General features: G+C 48.3%; 1 protein-coding gene across 1 annotated transcript in view; it reads left to right on the top strand.

The window, feature by feature from the left end:
• XPO5 (exportin 5) overlaps positions 1 to 22,325 on the top strand; it is a 109,901-nt gene that overhangs the window by 50,904 nt on the left and 36,672 nt on the right. Inside the window, exons 13-18 of the mRNA XM_063918791.1 lie at positions 14,470 to 14,598; positions 14,745 to 14,860; positions 15,132 to 15,287; positions 17,360 to 17,395; positions 17,767 to 17,856; positions 19,659 to 19,855. Of these exons, the coding sequence (XP_063774861.1) occupies positions 14,470 to 14,598; positions 14,745 to 14,860; positions 15,132 to 15,287; positions 17,360 to 17,395; positions 17,767 to 17,856; positions 19,659 to 19,855 (724 nt within the window). The remainder of the gene's footprint in view (positions 1 to 14,469; positions 14,599 to 14,744; positions 14,861 to 15,131; positions 15,288 to 17,359; positions 17,396 to 17,766; positions 17,857 to 19,658; positions 19,856 to 22,325) is intronic.

Raw genomic sequence — 22,325 nt, 5'->3', positions numbered from 1 at the left:
ACCTGTACATACAAAAATTCAAGTTCAAGATGGAGTCACTCAGAGCAGTGATAGCGAATCTGGAAGAAGGGGACTTTATGGTGTCCCTGGACATCAAGGATGCTTACCTGCATGTCCCAATTTGCCCTTCATATCAAGGGTACCTCAGGTTCGTGGTGCAAAACTGTCATTATCAGTTTCAGACGCTGCCGTTTGGATTGTCCACGGCACCTCGGGTCTTTACCAAGGTAATGGCCGAAATGATGTTTCTTCTGCGAAGAAAAGGCGTATTAATTATCCCTTACTTGGACGATCTCCTGATAAGGGCAAGGTCCAGAGAACAGCTGGAGGACGTAGTAGCACTAACCCAAGTAGTGCTGCAACAGCACGGGTGGATTCTGAATTTTCCAAAATCTCAATTGACCCCGACGACACGTCTGCTGTTCCTGGGAATGATTCTGGACACGGTTCAGAAAAAGGTGTTTCTTCCGGAGGAGAAAGCCAGGGAGTTATCCGAACTTGTCAGGAACCTCCTAAAACCAGGAAAAGTGTCTGTGCATCAATGCACAAGAGTCCTGGGAAAAATGGTGGCTTCTTACGAAGCGATTCCATTCGGCAGATTCCACGCACGAACTTTTCAGTGGGATCTGCTGGACAAATGGTCCGGATCGCATCTGCAGATGCATCAGCGGATAACTTTGTCTCCACGGACAAGGGTGTCTCTTCTGTGGTGGTTGCAGAGTGCTCATCTGTTAGAGGGCCGCAGATTCGGCATACAGGACTGGGTCCTGGTGACCACGGATGCCAGTCTGAGAGGCTGGGGAGCGGTCACACAGGGAAGAAACTTCCAGGGAGTGTGGTCAAGCCGGGAGATGTCTCTTCACATAAATATACTGGAGCTAAGAGCGATTTACAATGCTCTAAGCCTGGCAAAACCCCTGCTTCAGGGTCAGCCGGTGTTGATCCAGACGGACAACATCACGGCAGTCGCCCACGTAAACAGACAGGGCGGCACAAGAAGCAGGAGGGCAATGGCAGAAGCTGCAAGGATTCTTCGCTGGGCGGAAGATCATGTGATAGCACTGTCAGCAGTGTTCATTCCGGGAGTGGACAACTGGGAAGCGGACTTCCTCAGCAGACACGATTTACACCCGGGAGAGTGGGGACTTCATCCAGAAGTCTTCCACATGATTGTGAACCGTTGGGAAAAACCAAAGGTGGATATGATGGCGTCCCGCCTCAACAAAAAACTGGACAGGTATTGCGCCAGGTCAAGAGACCCTCAGGCAATAGCTGTGGACGCTCTGGTAACACCGTGGGTGTTCCAGTCAGTGTATGTGTTTCCTCCTCTGCCTCTCATACCAAAAGTACTGAGAATTATACGGCAAAGGGGAGTAAGAACGATACTCGTGGCTCCGGATTGGCCAAGAAGAACTTGGTACCCGGAACTTCAGGAGATGCTCACGGAAGATCCGTGGCCTCTACCTCTAAGACGGGACCTGCTTCAGCAGGGACCGTGTCTATTCCAAGACTTACCGCGGCTGCGTTTGACGGCATGGCGGTTGAACGCCGAATTCTAAGGGAAAAAGGCATTCCGGAAGAGGTCATCCCTACCCTGGTAAAAGCCAGGAAGGAGGTGACTGCACAACATTATCACCGCATTTGGAGAAAATATGTTGCGTGGTGTGAGGCCAGGAAGGCCCCGACGGAGGAATTTCAACTGGGTCGATTCCTACATTTCCTGCAAACAGGATTGTCTACGGGCCTCAAATTAGGGTCCATTAAGGTTCAAATTTCGGCCCTGTCGATTTTCTTCCAGAAAGAATTGGCTTCAGTTCCTGAAGTCCAGACTTTTGTAAAAGGAGTACTACATATACAGCCCCCGGTTGTGCCCCCAGTGGCTCCGTGGGATCTTAATGTAGTTTTGGATTTTCTCAAATCCCATTGGTTTGAGCCACTCAAATCGGTGGATTTGAAATATCTTACATGGAAAGTAACCATGCTACTGGCCCTGGCTTCAGCCAGGAGAGTGTCAGAATTGGCGGCTTTATCGTATAAAAGCCCATATCTGATTTTCCATTCGGACAGGGCAGAACTGCGGACGCGTCCTCAGTTTCTGCCTAAGGTGGTTTCAGCGTTTCACCTGAACCAGCCTATTGTGGTGCCTGCGGCTACTAGCGATTTGGAGGATTCCAAGTTGCTGGACGTTGTCAGGGCATTGAAAATATATATTTCAAGGACGGCTGGAGTCAGAAAATCTGACTCGCTGTTTATACTGTATGCACCCAACAAGCTGGGTGCTCCTGCTTCTAAGCAGACGATTGCTCGTTGGATTTGTAGCACAATTCAACTTGCACATTCTGTGGCAGGCCTGCCACAGCCTAAATCTATCAAGGCCCATTCCACAAGGAAGGTGGGCTCATCTTGGGCGGCTGCCCGAGGGGTCTCGGCATTACAACTCTGCCGAGCAGCTACGTGGTCGGGGGAGAACACGTTTGTAAAATTCTACAAATTTGATACCCTGGCTAAAGAGGACCTGGAGTTCTCTCATTCGGTGCTGCAGAGTCATCCGCACTCTCCCGCCCGTTTGGGAGCTTTGGTATAATCCCCATGGTCCTGACGGAGTCCCAGCATCCACTAGGACGTCAGAGAAAATAAGATTTTACTTACCGATAAATCTATTTCTCGTAGTCCGTAGTGGATGCTGGGCGCCCATCCCAAGTGCGGATTGTCTGCAATACTTGTACATAGTTATTGTTACAAAAAAATCGGGTTGTTATTGTTGTGAGCCGTCTGTTCAGAGGCTCCTACGTTTGTCATACTGTTAACTGGGTTCAGATCACAGGTTGTACGGTGTGATTGGTGTGGCTGGTATGAGTCTTACCCGGGATTCAAAATCCTTCCTTATTGTGTACGCTCGTCCGGGCACAGTATCCTAACTGAGGCTTGGAGGAGGGTCATAGGGGGAGGAGCCAGTGCACACCACCTAGTCCTAAAGCTTTTATTTTTGTGCCCTGTCTCCTGCGGAGCCGCTAATCCCCATGGTCCTGACGGAGTCCCAGCATCCACTACGGACTACGAGAAATAGATTTATCGGTAAGTAAAATCTTATTTTTTTATATTCCTAGATTTGGTATAGTGGCTTAAATACATGTACAGGTTGAGTATCCCTTATCCAAAATGCTTGGGACCAGAGGTATTTTGGATATCGGATTTTTCCATATTTTGGAATAATTGCATACCATAATGAGATATCATGGTGATGGGACCTAAGTCTAAGCACAGAATGCATTTATGTTACATATACACCTTATACACACAGCCTGAAGGTCATTTTAGCCAATATTTTTCTCTTACGTCCTAGAGGATGCTGGGGACTCCGTAAGGACCATGGGGTATAGACGGGCTCCGCAGGAGACATGGGCACTATAAAGAACTTTAGAATGGGTGTGCACTGGCTCCTCCCTCTATGCCCCTCCTCCAGACCTCAGTTAGATCCTGTGCCCAGAGGAGATTGGGTGCATTACAGGGGAGCTCTCCGGAGTTTCTCGGAAAAAGAATTTTGTTAGGTATTTTATTTTCAGGGAGCACTGCTGGCAACAGGCTCCCTGCATCGTGGGACTGAGGAGAGAGAAGCAGACCTACTTAAATGATAGGCTCTGCTTCTTAGGCTACTGGACACCATTAGCTCCAGAGGGAGTCGGAACGCAGGTTTCCCCTCGCCGTTCGTCCCAGAGCCGCGCCGCCGTCCTCCTCACAGAGCCGGAAGATAGAAGCCGGGTGAGTATAAGAAGAAAAGAAGACTTCTTAGGCGGCAGAAGACTTCAGATCTTCACTGAGGTAACGCTGCGCGCCATTGCTCCCACACACAACACACACTAGCAGGCACTGATGGGCGCAGGGGGGGCGCCCTGGGCAGCAATAAAAACCTCTAAGTCTGGCATTTATATGTATATGGGCTGCGGAGGCAGTGATTATAAAAATTCCCCGCCAGTTTTATACATTTGAGCGGGACCGAAGCCCGCTGTAGGGGGCGGAGCTTGGTCCCTCAGCACTAACCAGCGCCATCTTCTCCACAGAGAACTGCAGAGAAGCTGGCTCCCCGGTCTCTCCCCTGCTGAACACTGTGACACAGGGCTGGAAAGGGGGGGGGGGGGGGTTACTGGTAGGCGCAGTGAGTGTATTACACAGTTAATTATATATATATATATATATATATATATATATATATATATATATATATGCGCTTTATTATCTGGGAAGTTGTTTCCAGTGTCAGTTGGCACTGGGTGTGTGCTGGCATACTCTCTCTCTCTCTCTCTCTCTCTCTCTGTCTCTCCAAAGGGCCTTATTGGGGAACTGCCTCCTTATAACTATATCCCTGTGTGTGTGGGGGTGTCGGTACGAGTGTGTCGGCATGTCTGATGCGGAAGGCTCATCTAAGGAGGAGGTGGAGCAGATGATTGTGGTGTCTCCGTCGGCAACGCCGACTCATAGTTGGATGGACATGTGGAATGTTTTAAATGCAAATGTGACCTTATTACATAAGAGAATGGACAAAGCAGAGTCCAGGGAAAAAGCAGGGAGTCAATCCACGGCTTCGACTGGGTCACAGGGCCCTTCTGGGTCTCAAAAACGTCCCCTATCCCAAATAGCAGACACTGATACTGACACGGATTCTGACTCCAGTGTCGACTACGATGATGCGAGGTTGCACCCAAGGGTGGCCAAAAGTATTAATTATATGATTATTGCAATAAAAGATGTTTCTCTTTCATCCACTAGGGGACACTGGAGTCCTATACAGTAGGGGTGTGAAGCTTGCAACCAGAGGTGTGGCACAATCTAAAATTAGCTTTGTCTGCACATCCCTCCTCCCTCAGTTTTGAAAATTGTGCTGGAGGCACAACACATGGAGCACTTGAGCTCCTGACTACAAACAAAATCTAAAAATCTGTAATAAGGGCTGCGTCAACCTAACAAAAGGGGGACAAGGCTGCTTAATATGGGAGAGACAATGATCCCTATTGAAGGGATCTGCATCTCTCTACAGGAGATCCTCTAATCCAGGCACAGTGAGTACTGGTTGTATGATAAAGGGCCCATGTTAGGTTTTTATTTATTTTTCCCCCCGGTCAAATAATCATTAGGTCACCACAGCGGCGCAGCGGTCACCAGCGAGCAGAGACTGAGCGGGGCTGGAAGAGCGCGCCGGGGGGATATGACTAATCCCCCATACTAAACAGCCTCTGACAAGCGTCGCTAGCGAACCCGGAGTAGAGCCGGATCATGCAGCGCGTGTGGGGAGACACTAGCAAAGCGTCGCTACGAGACTTAGTCAGAGCGGTCCCGGAGCGCGCGCGGTGGGGGGCAGAGACGCTGCAGTGAATTCCGCGCTGCTGGGGAGATCTCTCAGCCGCGTGAGAGACTGCTGCAGCCAACAGAACGCCTGCCTTAGTATTGCCACTGCATCATCGAGTGGAAGTGCGACAGTGGGGACTGGTCTGACACTGCGGAGGTTAGTGTTTCCTGATGCCGTTCTGCAGTGCACGTATAACAAGCGTTACATTAGCAGCATGTATATATATATTGGTAACAGGCTGCATTACTTATAAGTTTACCTAGGCATAGAAAGGAAGTTCCCAAAATTCTTCAGTGACGGACATTTTAATTATTTCTAAGTGGCGCCGTTCCTTCCCCCTCGTATAGGTACCAAGAGGGATGTTATAATGTCGCAATAGCTCCCTCTGCTGGGAAAAGTAGATATTAGCGAAAAATACTGAGAAACTCCTGAACAAATACTTTTACTTTACATTTATGTTTTCAAACGGACTTCTATTACAAAGATCCTGTAGAAAATACAAGGAAGCAGGTGGATACAACTTGGTCGGCTGGTGTTTTTAATTATTATTTATTTTATTTAATTTTTTAATTTATTTATTCTTGTCCTATTTCTTTTGCAATACATGAGAGGGAAGGGTAATTCCAGCCGGATCCGATACCTTTGCTTCCGTCATCTGCCGCAGTCTTTCTTTTCCTAGTTTAAAGGGGAAAGCACTGCGTAAGTACCCTGGTAGGGGGTTTAAACAACCAAGACCTGTTATGTTTGTACGAAAGGTAACAAAACGAGCACGCGTGTTGGCAGCTCCGGGGTGTGCGACTCCAGACAAGGACGCTACACCTGGGAGCAGTGCTCAGTCTAGGTCATAGGTGAAAGACCTTGCAGATAAAATCTCCAAGGAGATGGCGGAATCACGCAAGCACCAATCACAATGGGCTGCGGGACTCTCAAGAACGATGAAAGAATTTCTCATCAGGTTAACACCGCCCGCACAAGCAGAAACAAATGTGCGCAAGGTAGTTAAAAGACTTCTTCCTATTGTACCAGAATCAGAGGATGATTGAATCTAACCTAGACGCCGATTCTCCAGAAGAGGACACGGCAATCGCGGGTATTGATTCCTTACTTTGACGTGGTAGAAGAGATCCTATACTTTAAAGTGGAAAAAGTTAAGGAGCTAGAGGATTTCCAATTAATCCGATTCCAAAAAACAAACAAAAAACGCATTCAGCTGTGTTTCCCATTCCTACATCTCTCCAATCTCAGAGGCTTGGAAGCAACCTGATAAACGCTTTAAATTTCCAAAGCGGTTTCGGGTAACTTACCCTTTACCTAAAGGTGTAATGGATACGTGGGAGACTCCGCCAGTAGTGGATGCTTCCCTAGGAAGGTTGTCAAGGAAGACAATCTTACCAATACCTAATATCACGGCTTTAAAAAAATGCTTCCGATTGTAAGTTGAGACCGCTTTAAAGTGAATTTTCGTAGCAGCAGAGGAGGCACGGAGACCTACGATCGTCTGTGCTTGGGTTAACAAGGCCATGGGAGCATGGTCTGGACGTATTGTACAGGCTATTGAAGAGGAAAATAGCTTGGAAGATATTACCCAACTGGCGGAACATATTCCAGAATCCGCTTCATACCGGTGTCAAGCCTGAAAGGATATTAGCAGGATAGCGCATCTCTGCATCGGCCATATCGGCTAGACGGATTTGATGGCTAAGAGAATGGCAAGGAGACTCTGACACCAAGAAGGCGGTAGAACCCATCCCCTTTGGGGGTGAAATGCTTTTCGGTCCAGAGTTGGACAAGTGGATTTCGCAAGCTGCAGCAGGGAAGTCCACCTTTCTACCTACTCCTTATACGAGAACCACTCCACAGGTTAGGAGAGGTTATTCGGGACCAATGTCTAATTCATTTAGATCACAGTCCTTTCAAGCCTAAGGAAGAGGTTTTGGTACACAAGCACGTCGAGGCAGAGGTAGAGGCCGCTCACAGTCAAATACCAGAAAGCAGGATAAACCTGCTGACAAGACCGTGGCATGACGACCTCCCATCTCTTTTGGGGTCCCCCTTAATGGGCGCGCGTCTGGAAAGGTTTCGGGACATCTGGGCCAAGACCTCACCAGAACTTTGGATAAACAACATAATTTCCCGGGGTACAGACTGGATTTTCAACAGAGACCTCAGTCAGTTTGTTTACAACAGGATTGCCTCGGTACCCTCAGAAAGAAGGCACTACTAACAGCACTTCAGAAATTGCTATGGTCAGAGGTCATTATCCCAGTTCCCGCCTCGCAGAGAAGGAAGGCTTTTCTATTCCACTCTTTTTGTCGTGCCAGACGGGACGGTCGGACCGATACTTAATTTCAAAGTTTTAAACCAGTTTCTAAGGAGCTGCAAATTCAGGATGAAAACAATCCAGTTGGTCATTGCAGGCTTAGAACAAGGCGAATTCATGGTATCCATGGACATAAAGGATGCATATCTGCATATCTCACTCTGGACTCCTCACCAGGCTTACTTAAGTTTCGCACTGGTGACCGATCACTACCAATTCTGGGCCTTGCCGTTCGACCTATCATCAGCCCCAAGAATCTTTACGAAGATCATGGCAATCATGGTTGCAGGATTGAGACTGTTGGGGGTCACGATTATACTTTATCTAAACTATCTACTGATCATCAGGTCCAGGACCTACAGAGAGTAGTGGCTCAGGTACTGAGGACACAAACGGTTTCTCTAAACCTCTGTGTGCAACTTCTCGGGCAGATGGTGGCGTCGTTCGAAGCTCTCCAGTACGGCAGACTTCGTTCTCGACCATTCCAGATGAACCTCATTGCTCAGGGAGCGGTTTCGCATTGGCTTCTGCATCGAAGAATCCGATTTACACCGCGCATGCGAACCTCCTTAATTTGGTGGTCGTTGCACAGGAATCTCGCAGCAGGCAAGAGATTCAGCATTTGGGATTGGAGGATCCTGACAACGGACGCCAGTCTCAGAAGTTGGGGTGCCATCTTAGAGGAACATCAGTTTCAAGGCAGATGGACGTTACTGGAAAACAGCCTGCCCATAAACATCCTCTAACTCAGAACAGTTTACACGGCGCTTCTCTTAGCCGAAGACCTCGTCATGGGTCAACACTTAAGTATACAGTCGGACAATGTCACGTCGACGGCTTACATAGACCGTCAAGGAGGAACGTTAAAGGAAGCCACAAGAATCTTATTGTAGGCAGAAAGGCAGAACATCATCCGGCAGTGTTCATTCCATGTGTGGAGAACTGGGAAGCAGAGTATCTCGGTCGCCAGGCCATGCATCCGGGAGAGTGGTGATTACATCAACGGATTTTAGACATGGTGGTGAGGAGATGAGGTCTACCTCAAGTAGACCTAATGGCGTCTCGACAAAACCATCAGCTGCCCAAATCATTGTCCAGGACAAGAGATACAGCAGCAGAAGGAGTGGACGCATTAACACGTCTTTGATGTTACAGGGAGGGTTTACATTTTCCACCTTTCCTACTCATACCCAGGGTTCTGAAACGGGGTGAAACGAGAACGAGTGTGGGCAATTCGGATTGCACCAAATGGACCCCGCAGTGAGTGGGTACTCCGACCCGCGAGGGTTACTAGCGGCAGATCCTTGGCAGTTGCCTCAGAGTGAGGACCTGCTGTCTCGGAGACCATTCCCACACCCAGACCTAAACAGGCTGCGTTTAACAGCGTGGCTATTGAAACCCGGATCTTACGTAACGGAGGGATACCTGGAACGGCCATTCCTACGATGCTTGCCACTAGGAAGCAGGTCACAGCCATGCACTGCTACAGGATTTGGAAGACGTACATGGAAGGGTGTCAGGAACGTGGGTGGAGTTCACAGAACTTCCACATATCCAGACTTCTCCTTTTCCTTCAGGCCGGGCTAGATGTAGGACTGAAGGTTCAAATTTCGGCTCTCTATCCTGTTTCAACAGCGGTTAGTATCCTTGCAGGGGATTCAAACCTTTTTACAGGGGGTTCTGAGGAGACCACCCCCTTTTTCGTTCTCCCACTGCGCCGGGGGACTTACATTTGGTGTTGGAATTTTTGAGATCTCCAACTTTTGAGCCGTTAGCAAGAACAGGCCTGACATATATCTCTTGGAAGGTCTCACTGTTGCTTGCCTTGGCTTCGGCCAGGAGGGTTTCTTAGTTGGGAGCCTTATCGTATAAGAGTCCCTTTTTAATTTTTCATGGGGGTAGGGCAGAACTCCGTCCGAGGGCAGATTTCCTACCTACGGTTGTTTCATGTAAACCAGCCAATTGTGGTCCCATCTTTCCAGGGTCTCACAGATGGGGACGTGTCCTTGGATGTTGTCCGAGCTTTACGGGAATACGTACAAGTTACGTCGTCCTTCAGAAGGTCGGACCATTTGTTTGTTCTCTATGATGGGCCTAGGAAGGTTTGGCCAGCATCTAAGCAGTCTTTGTCTAGCTGGATTAGACTTACCATTCGGCAAGCTTATATTTCCTGTGGCAAACAGGTTCCGGTTCAGACGGGTGCTCATACCACCCGATCAGTGGGTGCCTCATAGGTGGCTGCCAGCGGTACTTCCACTACTCAACTTTACAGAGCGGCGATGTGGTCCTTAGCCCACATGTTCGCGAAATTTTACAGGTTTGCTACTTTTGCGTCCGGAGAATCTAAGTTCGGACGTTTAGTTTGGCAGGCCACTGACAGCACTCCCTCCCTGGGGGATAACTTTGGGACGTCCCCTACTGTATAGGACTCCAGTGTCCCCTAGTGGATGTAAGAGAAAAGACGATTTTGGTACTTACCGATAAATCCATTTCTCTGAATCCTCTAGGGGACACTGGACGCCCGCCTCTGTGCTGTCAACCTGCTGTGTTCAAAGTTCTTGTTCAAACAGTTCGTACAAACAGCGTTAGTTATTCGGTTAAGAGTTATTGGTTGCTGTTTGATATGTTGTACGGTACGGTTCCTCGCCATGTGCTATAGTATCATGTCCTATTCTCAGTCAAATTTTCAAAACTGAGGGAGGAGGGATGTGAAGGGGGAGGAGCCGGCTGTGCAGACAATGCTAATTTTAGATTGTGCCACACCTCCGGTTGCAAGCTTCACACCCCTACTGTATAGGACTCCAGTGTCCCCTAGAGGATTCAGAGAAATGGATTTAACGGTAAGTACCAAAATCCTCTTTTTGCATATCACAGATGACCCCTCTGTCCCTGACACGAGGGTGCGCATGTATAAGGAAAAGAAACCTGAGGTAACCTTTCCCACATCTCATGAGCTGAACGAGTTATTTGAAAAAGCTTGGGAAACTCAAGACAAAAAGCTGCAGATTCCCAAGAGGATTCTTATGGAGTATCCTTTCCCTGCACAGGACAGGGTACGTTGGGAATCCTCACCCAGGGTGGACAAGGCTTTAACGCTCCTGTCCAAGAAGGTGGCGCTATCGTCTCCAGACACGGCAGCCTTCAAGGATCCTGCTGATCGCAGGCAGGAAACTACTTTAAAATCTATTTATACGCATACGGGTGCTTTACTCAGACCGGCAATAGCATCGGCATGGGTATGTAGCGCAGTTGCAGCTTGGACAGATAACTTGTCAGCTGACCTTGATACCCTAGACTGGGATACCATTTTATTGACCTTAGGTCACATTAAAGACGCGGTCTTATATATGAGGGATGCTCAAAGAGACGTTGGGCTGCTGGGTTCGAGAAGCCGGATGGTTCGGTCAGGCCCATTTTAAATCTAAAATCCCTAAACCTGTACTTGAAAAAGTTCAAATTCAAGATGGAATCGCTCCGGGCGGTGATCTCCAGTCTGGAAGGGGGGGATTTTATGGTGTCACTCGACATAAAGGATGCATACCTTCATGTCCCCATTTACCCCCCTCATCAGGCGTACCTGAGATTCGCTGTACAGGATTGTCATTACCAGTTTCAGACGTTGCCGTTTGGGCTTTCAACGGCCCCGAGGATTTTCACCTTGGTGATGGCGGAGATGATGGTGCTCCTGCGCAGGCAGGGAGTCACAATTATCCCATACATGGACGATCTCCTGATAAAAGCGAGATCGAGAGATCAATTGCAGAGGAGCGTGTCGCTCTCCCTGAGAGTGCTACAACACCACGGTTGGATTCTCAATCTGCCAAAGTCACAATTGATTCTAACGACTCAACTATCATTCCTAGGCATGATTCTGGACACGGGTCAGAAGAGGGTTTTTCTCCCGATGGAAAAAGCCTGGGACTTCCAGAACATGGTCAGAGACCTGCTAAAACCAAAAAGAGTGTCTGTTCATCAATGCACTCGTGTTCTGGGGAAAATGGTGGCATCCTACGAGGCCATCCCCTTCGGCAGGTTTCATGCAAGGACGTTTCAGTGGGACCTCCTGGACAAGTGGTCCGGGTCCCATCTAGAAATACATCAGAAGATAAGCCTGTCCCCCAGGGCCAGGGTGTCTCTCCTGTGGTGGCTGCAAATTGCTCACCTTCTAGAGGGTCGCAGGTTCGGCTTTCAAGACTGGGTACTGGTGACCATGGACGCGAGCCTCCGAGGATGGGGAGCAGTCACACAAGGAAGAAATTTTCAGGGGCTATGGTCAAGCCAGGAGGCTTGTCTACACATCAACGTCCTGGAGTTGAGGGCCATATACAACGGCCTACGACAAGCGGAGAATCTTCTTCGCGACCTACCGGTTCTGATTCAATCGGACAACGTCACAGCCGTGGCTCATGTAAACCGCCAAGGTGGGACAAGGAGCAGAGTGGCAATGGCGGAAGCCACCAGGATTCTTCGCTGGGCAGAAAATCACGTAAGCGCTCTGTCAGCGGTCTTCATTCCGGGAGTAGACAACTGGGAAGCAGACTTCCTCAGCAGACACGATCTCCATCCAGGAGAGTGGGGACTTCATCAAGAAGTTTTTACAGAGATAACAAGTCTTTGGGGAATTCCTCACATAGACATGATGGCGTCCCGCCTCAACAAGAAGCTTCGGAGGTATTGTGCCAGGTCAAGGGACCCTCAGGCAGTAGCGGTGGACGCCCTGGTGACACCATGGTTGTTTCAGTCGGTCTATGTATTCCCCCCTCTTCCTCTCATCTCAAAAATATTGAGAATCATGAGACAAAAAAGAGTGAAAACAATACTCATTGTTCCAGATTGGCCTCGATGGGCCTGGTATTCAGATCTTCAGGAGATGCTCACAGAAGATCCATGGCCTCTTCCTCTCAGTGAGGACCTGTTGCAACAGGGGCCCTGCGTGTTCCAAGACTTACCGCGGTTACGTTTGACGGCATGGCGGTTGAACGCCGAATCCTAGCTGGGAAAGGTATTCCGGAGGAAGTCATCCCTACTCTGATAAAGGCTAGGAAGGAGGTGACGGCGAAATATTATCACCGTATCTGGAGGAAGTATGTATCTTGGTGTGAAGCCATGAATGCTTCAACGGAAGATTTCCATCTGGACCGTTTTCTCCACTTTCTACAGACAGGAGTGGATATGGGCCTAAAATTAGGCTCCATTAAGGAACAGATTTCGGCCCTGTCAATTTTCTTTCAGAAGGAATTGGCTTCTCTCCCAGAAGTCCAGACTTTTGTAAAGGGAGTGCTGCACATCCAGCCTCCTTTTGTGCCCCCAGTGGCACCATGGGACCTTAACGTGGTGTTACGGTTCCTGAAGTCTCACTGGTTTGAACCTCTTCAAACGGTTGAATTAAAATTTCTCACTTGGAAGGTGGTCATGTTGTTGGCCTTGGCATCTGCAAGTCGGGTGTCCGAATTGGCGGCCTTGTCTCACAAGAGCCCCTATTTGATTTTCCATGTGGATAGAGCAGAGTTGAGGACTCGGGTGGTTTCTTCATTTCATATGAACCAACCTATTGTGGTGCCTGTGGCTACGGGAGACTTGGAGGATTCCAAGTCCCTGGATGTGGTCAAGGCCTTAAAAATGTAAGTAGCCAGGACGGCTCGGGTTAGGAAAACAGAAGCACTGTTTGTCCTGTATGCAGCCAACAAAGTTGGCGCTCCTGCTTCAAAGCAGACTATTGCTCGCTGGATCTGTAACATGATTCAGCAGGCTCATTCTACGGCAGGATTGCCGTTACTAAATTCGGTAAAGGCCCATTCCACAAGGAAGGTGGGCTCTTCTTGGGCGGCGCCCCGAGGCGTCTCGGCTTTACAGCTTTGCCGAGCAGCTACCTGGTCGGGTTCAAACACTTTTGCAAAGTTCTATAAGTTTGATACCCTGGCTGATGAGGACCTTGCGTTTGCTCAGTCGGTGCTGCAGAGTCGTCCGCACTCTCCCGCCCGGTCTGGAGCTTTGGTATAAACCCCATGGTCCTTACGGAATCTCCAGCATCCTCTAGGACGTAAGAGAAAATAATATTTTAAACCTACCGGTAAATCTTTTTCTCCTAGTCCGTAGAGGATGCTGGGCGCCCGTCCCAGTGCGGACAAATTCTGCAAGGCTTGTATATAGTTGTTGCTTACATAAGGGTTATGTTACAGTTAAGATCAGTCTTTAGCTGATACTGTTTTGTTCATACTGTTAACTGGTTGCGTATATTCCAGGTTATACGGTGTGGATGGTGTGGGCTGGTATGAATCTTGCCCTTAAATTAACAAAATCCTTTCCTCGTATTGTCCATCTCCTCTGGGCACAGTTCTCTAACTGAGGTTTGGAGGAGGGGCATAGAGGGAGGAGCCAGTGCACACCTATTCTAATGTTCTTTATAGTGCCCATGTCTCCTGCGGAGCCCGTCTATACCCCATGGTCCTTAAGGAGTCCCCAGCATCCTCTACGGACTAGGAGAAAAAGATTTACCGGTAGGTTCAAAATCTTATTTTTATACCTTTGTGCATTAAACAAAGTGTGTGTACATTCACACAATTCATTTATGTTTCATATACACCTTATACACACAGCCTGGATGTCATTTAATACAATATTTTTAATAACTTTGTGTATTAAACAAAGTTTGTGTACATTGAGCCATCAAAAAACAAAAGTTTCACTATCTCACTCTTGCTCAAAAAAGTCTATTTCAGAATATTTGGATATGGGATACTCAACCTGTATATGCACAGTGTTGGATTAGGATTAGGTTAATTATGTTATGATTTGTTTCTCTTTTTAGCTTATAAAGCGACACTGAGAGGTGTGATTAGGGAGGCTTGTCGCATAGACCCCCACACCAGCTTTCGTATGGCTGATGAATGGCTTCAATTTCAACTGTGTGCTCCACTGGACCTTGGACTCCAGAATTGTAAGTTCTCAGCACAGCATACCCTGTGAATGATATAATTCGGCAGTGGTTTGTTGTGTAGCATATAAGATCTCTGGTATCTATGGTGGTTTTTGTTCCAGTAATAGTTACGCAAAACAGGGTAAATACTTGTGTTTCTCTTTAAGCTACGATTGGCGAGGGATTGTGCCGATTCCTGTCTCCATCCCACATACAATGGGAAGCCATGACTGCTTTCTGTGAGTCTGTGATCGGCAGTATCCTCAGAATACTTCCCAAAGAGGTGAGACAACTGCAAGTACCCTTATTTTCCCCATGCTGGGGAATAATCCATTTTACTAATATGAATATGACCTAATTACCTAGGATATCGTGCATGGAGTGTCCTTACATGAGACGTGATTCAGTTTTATATTGGGGTTTATAGTGGCTTTTGGGGTGAGTGTTAGATGTGTAGTCTAGGCCCATAGGTGGTCTTTATTTACCTAAAGCTACTTTGCCAGTAAACGTGGTGCTATGCAAGGGGGACGTCATGTTTGTGTCCTCTTGTTCAGGAGCTGCCTGTCTCACGTGGGATTGAGCTTCTCGAAAGTGTGCTAAGCTACGAGACTAAGGACCCCATCATCCTGTCCTGCATCCTGAACCACCTGTCTACCTTCTTTCCCTTTGTGCACTACATGAATGGGTTTATGCCCACTGTGCTGAACAAGGTGAGTTACTGTGATTTCATGGAGAGCACAGATCACGGTGTGTGTATGTGTGCGCATTATCCAAAATGCGTGGGACCAGATTTTTCCCTATTTTGGAATATTTGCATACACATAATGAGATGTATTGGGGATGGGACCAAAGTCTAAACATGAAATGCATTTGTGTGTCATACATACCTTATACACACAGTCTGATGGTCATTTTATACAATATTTTTAATACTTTTGCGCATGAAAGAAAGTTTGTGTACATTGAGCCATCAGAAAGCATAGTGCCACTATCTTAAGCTGGGCATACGTCATTGGCGTTTCTATAATGGGTGCAATGGGTCCAGGGGGGGTGCCATACCGCACCCATTGCACACATTTTAACACTTACCTTTCCGGAGTCCAGCGCTGGGACCTGCAAATCGCCGCCGCGCATGCTTGGTAGCCAAATTTGTCTCCGGATCATGGCGGGCGCCATGTTTCCGGAGACCTGCGCATGCGCGGTAAGACTCCGGCACAATGCTGGAGTCTACAGTGCCGTACAGAGGAAGGTGACCACCCGGAGGTGCACACGGGCCCCCTCCTCTGTAGAAATGCCCCTGGCATACGTTATACAGTTATCTTCCAGATCATCTTTCCAACTTGGCTGGTTGGAATGAAAATCTGGTTGGAATGGGAGCAAATGATGACCAACTATTTCTCCCAAACACTGGAAAACTAGTTTGGTACGGAATCCCGACAGTCAAAATACCGACGCCGGAATCCGGACTGCCAGAATGCCGGCAGGAGGGGGTGAGCGGAACGAAGCTCCTTGCGGGCTCGCTACAATCGCTACGCTGTGGGCTCGTGGCTCTCTTTGCTCGCCGCAGGTTCTGTTCCCACTCCATTGGGATTCCAGTATCCGGTATTTTGACAGTCGAGATTCCAACTACATCCCCCGGAAAACTAACAGAAACTGTCATTTAGACAAACTGGTTAAATCCATGAGAAACACAGAGGTTATGATAGAGGTAGTACCAAGTACAAAATATTTGTGCTGAAATCTCTTCCTGTTACGTGGGATTTCCATGAAGGAAAATCCTTGAACTCCAATCTCTGAAACCAGTGGCCGAGAACTGTTGGAATCTGTGGTCGCCATGGTGATTTTATCCATGGACGTGGCAGTACGTGTAGCCAAACCATTCCTTGATTGTTCACATTTTAGTAAATATTTCATATATTTAGTAATCCGGATATTACCATGGGAGAGGAGCCAGGGGCCACAGTCTGTCGTGGTGTCCTTCCCTTTATTTCTCTCGAGAGGAATATTACATCTACTGCATAGAGATATGGGGGGTCATTCCGAATTGATCACTCACTGCCGTTTTACGAACAGGTTACTACTGCGCATGTACCGCAATGCACAGGCGCGGCGTATGGGTACAAAGCGGATCGTTGCTGGTCGATGGATTTAACAAAGAATCCAATCGCACAACCGATCGCAAGGAGATTGACGGGAAGAGGTGTATGGGTGTCAACTAACCGTTTTCAGGGAGTGTTTGGAAAAATGCAGGCGTGTCCAAGCGTTTGCAGGGCGGGTCTCTGACGTCAATTCCGGGACCAAAAAGTCTGAAGTGATGGCAAGGGCTGAGTAAGTCCAGAGCTACTCAGAGACTGCAAAAAACTTTTTCGTCCCGCTCAGCTGCACACGCATTCGCACACTTGCAAAGCGAAAACACACTCCCCCGTGGCCGGCGACTATGCGTTTGCACTGCTGCTAAAAGTAGCTAGCGAGCGATCAACTCGGAATGACCCCCATTGAGCAAGAACTCGTGTAGCACCCGGATAATTACTTGAATTGGGCGTCCTCTACAAAAGCGCTAAAACAGCCGGATTGTCTTGGCCTTTGAGATTACATTTTGGAAGGAAGGTACTTGAAATAGTGGTTAGGAAAGGGATGTCTCCTAATTGGACAACACTGTAGCTGTTCCATGGCTGGACACTGCTAAAGATTTTTACTTTAAACAAAACCCTTTCTCAAATGTAAGATTTAATATGATTCCTATTCCAATCTGACGCATCGTTCTCTCTCGTTTTATTTGCAGCTGTTCTCAGCCGCCACCTTGGAGCTGGATAATAAGGTAACAGCCCTGAAGGTGTAGCAGCCATTGAGGTGGGTTCTCTCTGGAGATCAGTGACGACCTCTCTTATGTAGTACTCTGGTACTCCTGTCACTCTGGGGGATAAATTTATTAAGATGGGAGTTCTATTTAAGATGGAATGTTGCCCATAGCAACTAATCAGATTCCAAGTACTATCTTCTAGAAGGTGCTAGATAAAGGAGAAGTAGAATCTGATTGGTTGCTATGGGCAACATCCCATCTTAAATAGAACTCCCATCTTAGTAAATATACCCCTGGGTGTGAATTCGGCCTCTTCACCCTTCATGAAAGGGGGGAGGGGGGAGATTTTCTTTGCAACCATTTTACATAGGTTTTGCTGGTGTTCCTAGGGACCTCGGACGCGTGCTGTGAAGACACTTCGCCAACATGCCTGCTTCTCCCTTATCAAGATTTGCCGAGATTCTGCCGAGATGGTTATGGTGAGTAGATGGAGATTATTGGCCAATACAAGGCTGGTGTGGGGTCACTGGTTGGACACCAGTAATGCAGTCAGGTTGTTAGAGATATAGAAAGTCTTGTGTGAGGGAGAGTACAATGTCGCCAAGCATGTGGAGTGATTTGGGGTTGTATTGCAGCTACAGGACCTGAATGTCACGCATCATTGACATTTCAATAACCTAAGCCTGCATTGGCAACTAAGTGTGCACTTACTGTCTCCCAAAGACAATACTGTCTAAGTGCTAAAACTCTAATTAATAGTTAATTTTAACCACAGCAGTTAGAAAGAAAATGGGATTTTAGTTCCCGGGAAGACACTGGGTATAGGTAGTGCTGGAGGAGCCTGGGAACTAAATTGTGTAACGCTTGACAGCACAGGCTCCTCCTCACCTGTAATCCAACCCCCCCCCCCCCCCCCCCCCCACCGTGATCAGCCAGTTTTTACAGAGATGAGGGGCCAAATGTAGTAGTGAGAGTTTCATAAAGTGAGAGATTTGGTAAAGTTTTTCAGGTTTATTTTAAAGTGGCAATCATTTACACAGCAAAACCAGGTTGATCTTGCTGTGTAAATGATTGCCACTTTAAAAAAAAACTGCAAAACCTTACCAAATCTCTCACTTTTTGAAACTCTCACTCTATTACATTTGGCCCTAGGAGTCTGTACCAGGTACACAACATGTACACAGAATGAATCCAGTGGGCCTGGACCGTCAAACCCAAGAAAGCACCCTGAGCAAAAGCCAGGTGCGTAAGGGCGGGCGGCCATTGTCCACCATGGATTTCAGAGAGAAGATTTATTAAACAAGAACCAAAATCCCATTTTCTCTTTTCATCCACGGGGGGCACACTGGAGAGAACTCTGGGACGTTCCAAAGCTGCCCCCTAAGGGAGAGAACGCACCTGTGCGTGTGCGTAGGAACATTCGTGTGAAGCGATCTCCTCTAGAGAACTCTGATCATTCACCAGGACAATGTGCCTATCACGCCAGCAAATCTACACCTGAATGGCTGATAAATAATCAAGGTTGATGAGCAGCCAAGTAAAAGTCCAAATCGCACTGCGCGGGGCATCTTCATAGTGTTTATATTTTTTCATTGAATACATGATGTAAAGGTTATTTGATCACCGGATTATGGTGGTCATTCCGAGTTGTTCGCTCGCTAGCAGTTTTTAGCAGTCGTGCAAACGCTATGCTGCCGCCCTCTGGCAGTGTATTTTAGCTTAGCAGAAGTGCGAACTAATGGATCACAGAGCGGCTACAAAGTTGTTTTTTTTGTGCAGTTTTGGAGTAGCTCAAAAACTACTCAGCGCTTGAGATCACTTCAGCCTATTCAATTGCTGTTTTGACGTCACAAACACGCCCTGCGTTCGCCCAGCCACGCCTGCGTTTTTCCTGGCATGCCTGCGTTTTTTCGAACACTCCCTGAAAACGGTTAGTTGCCACCCAGAAACGCCCACTTCATGTCAATCACTCTGCGGCCACCAGTGCGACTGAAAGGCTTCGCTAGACCCTGTGTGAAACTACATCGTTCGTTGTAATAGTACGTCGCGTGTGCACATTGCGCCGCATACACATGCGCAGAAGTGCCGTTTTTTAGCCTCATCGCTGCACAGTGGACGAATGCAGCTAATTATCAACTCAGAATGACCACCTATATCTCACATATCAGGATTTGGTAAGGACTACGTCTTATGTCCTGATATTTAAACACAGATTATAGTTTAAAAAAAATATATTTTTTTTTATTATTTTTGGCCTGATGTCTCCCTCTCTTTCTCTCAGCCACACCTGGACCTTCTGTGTACACGCGCTCTACTGTTACTCCACAGCCAGCATCTGGCCATCATGGAGAAGTGTGCGCTAATGGAAGCACAAGTGCTACTCAGTAACCACTTCAAAGACTTTGAGAAGCAGCGGGTCTTCCTGGAGCAGCTGCTGTCTCCTGCTGTGTCCACCTTGTTGTCGGAAGAGGTGCAGAGGTGAGAGGGCTGTGGCTGGGCATTTGTATTCTTCCTGGAAGTCTTTACACTTAATTCCTGGGCTCTGGGGTTAATGAGCAAAATACCCCATCCGGGTTCACTATGCTAAACGGATGTACCGGATGCCGGGTGTCCGTATGCCGACAGCAGCATCCCATCCATCAAAATCCCGGCAGCACCACATTTTATCCCCCCAACCCTCTTTTTCCTACCCTAACCCTCCCTTGTGGGTGCCTTACCCTCCTCGGTGGTCCCTAACCCTCCCTTACCCGCTGCCTAAACCTAACCCTCTCCTCTAGGTGCCCAACCCTAACTCCCTTCTGTGTGCTCAACCCTCCCTTCCTGGTTCCTAACCCTAAAGTTCCCGTGCGTGGACCCTAAGCCTAACCCCCCTTCTGCAGCCTAAACCTCTCCTCCCCCAACCCCCCCCCCCCCCTCCCTCCCCCCTGCAGCGGAACAGCTGCGCGCCCCGCTGTCAGAACGATCGGGATGCCGGTTGACTGATTTTGACGCCAGCATCCCGTTTGGCGTCGGTATATTGAAGCCGGGATTGTTTCCTCCCTTGGGATCCCGGCGTAGGTATACTGACCGCTGGGATACCGTTTGGAAGCTAACTGCTTATTCCCCCCCCCCCCCCCAAATCCTCATTTCATCTCTATCTGCTGTTGGTGTATGGTGCATGGCGTGTTATCGGTGTTTTACGCTAGAATAGAAACTACATGTAATCTTGGTTTCTCTGACGTCCTAGTGGATGCTGGGGACTCCGTAAGGACCATGGGGAATAGACGGGCTCCGCAGGAGACTGGGCACTCTATAAGAAAGATTTGGTACTATCTGGTGTGCACTGGCTCCTCCCTCTATGCCCCTCCTCCAGACCTCAGTTAGATTTCTGTGCCCGGCCGAGCTGGATGCACACTAGGGGCTCTCCTGAGCTCCTAGAAAGAAAGTATATGTTAGGTTTTTTATTTTACAGTGAGACCTGCTGGCAACAGGCTCACTGCAACGAGGGACTAAGGGGAGAAGAAGCGAACCTACCTGCTTGCAGCTAGCTTGGGCTTCTTAGGCTACTGGACACCATTAGCTCCAGAGGGATCGACCGCAGGACCCGTCCTTGGTGTTCGTTCCCGGAGCCGCGCCGCCGTCCCCCTTACAGAGCCAGAAGCAAGAAGATGGTCCGGAAAATCGGCGGCAGAAGACTTCAGTCTTCACCAAGGTAGCGCACAGCACTGCAGCTGTGCGCCATTGCTCCTCATACACACTTCACACTCCGGTCACTGAGGGTGCAGGGCGCTGGGGGGGGGGCGCCCTGAGCAGCAATAAAATCACCTTGGCTGGCAAAATAACCACAATATATAGTCCCAGAGGCTATATATGTGGTAATTACCCCTGCCAGAATACAGAAAAAAGCGGGAGAAAAGTCCGCCGAAAAAGGGGCGGAGCCATCTCCCTCAGCACACTGGCGCCATTTCTCCCTCACGGTTCCGCTGGAAGGAAGCTCCCTGACTCTCCCCTGCAGTCTACACTACAGAAAAGGGTAAAAAAGAGAGGGGGGGCACTAAATTGAGGCGCAGTAAATATTATAGCAGCTATAGGGGACATCATTCAGTTAGTCCCTGCATTATATAGCGCTCTGGTGTGTGCTGGCATACTCTCTCTCTGTCTCCCCAAAGGGCTTTTGTGGGGTCCTGTCTCCTTTAAGAGCATTCCCTGTGTGTGTGTGCGGTGTGTCAGTACGGCTGTGTCGACATGTTTGATGAGGAGACTTATGTGGAGGCGGAGCAGATGCCTATAAATATGATGTCACCCCCTGCGGGGCAGACACCTGAGTGGATGGACTTATGGAAGGAATTACGTGCAAGTGTCGACTCCTTACATAAAAAATTTGACCACATGCCAAATGCGGGACAGCCGGCTTCTCAGCTCGTGCCTGCCCAGGCAATTCAAAGGCCATCAGGGGCTCTAAAACGCCCACTACCTCAGATGGCAGACACAGATGTCGACACGGATACTGATACCAGTGTCGACGACGAGTCAAATTTAATGTCCACTAGGGCCAGTCGTTGCATGATTGAGGCAATGAAAGAGGTATTACACATTTCTGATATAAACCCAGGTACCTCAAAAAAGGGTATTATGTTTGGGGAGAAAAAACTACCAATAGTTTTTCCCCCATCTGAAGAATTAAATGAAGTGTGTGAAGAAGCGTGGGCTTTCCCCGATAAAAAATTGGTGATTTCAAAAAAATTACTAATGGCGTTCCCTTTCTCGCCAGAGGATAGGTCACGTTGGGAAACTCCCCCTAGGGTGGATAAAGCGCTCACACGTTTGTCTAAAAAGGTGGCACTACCGTCTCCGGATACGGCCGCCCTAAAGGAACCTGCTGATAGAAAGCAGGAGGCTATCCTAAAGTCTATATATACACACACTGGTGTTATACTGAGACCAGCTATTGCTTCAGCGTGGATGTGCA

This window comes from Pseudophryne corroboree, chromosome 4 (genome assembly GCF_028390025.1).
Source record: "Pseudophryne corroboree isolate aPseCor3 chromosome 4, aPseCor3.hap2, whole genome shotgun sequence".
Taxonomy (NCBI): Eukaryota; Metazoa; Chordata; class Amphibia; order Anura; family Myobatrachidae; genus Pseudophryne; species Pseudophryne corroboree.
Note: the sequence above shows the minus strand (reverse complement) of the source record. Positions and strands in the feature narration are given on the sequence as shown.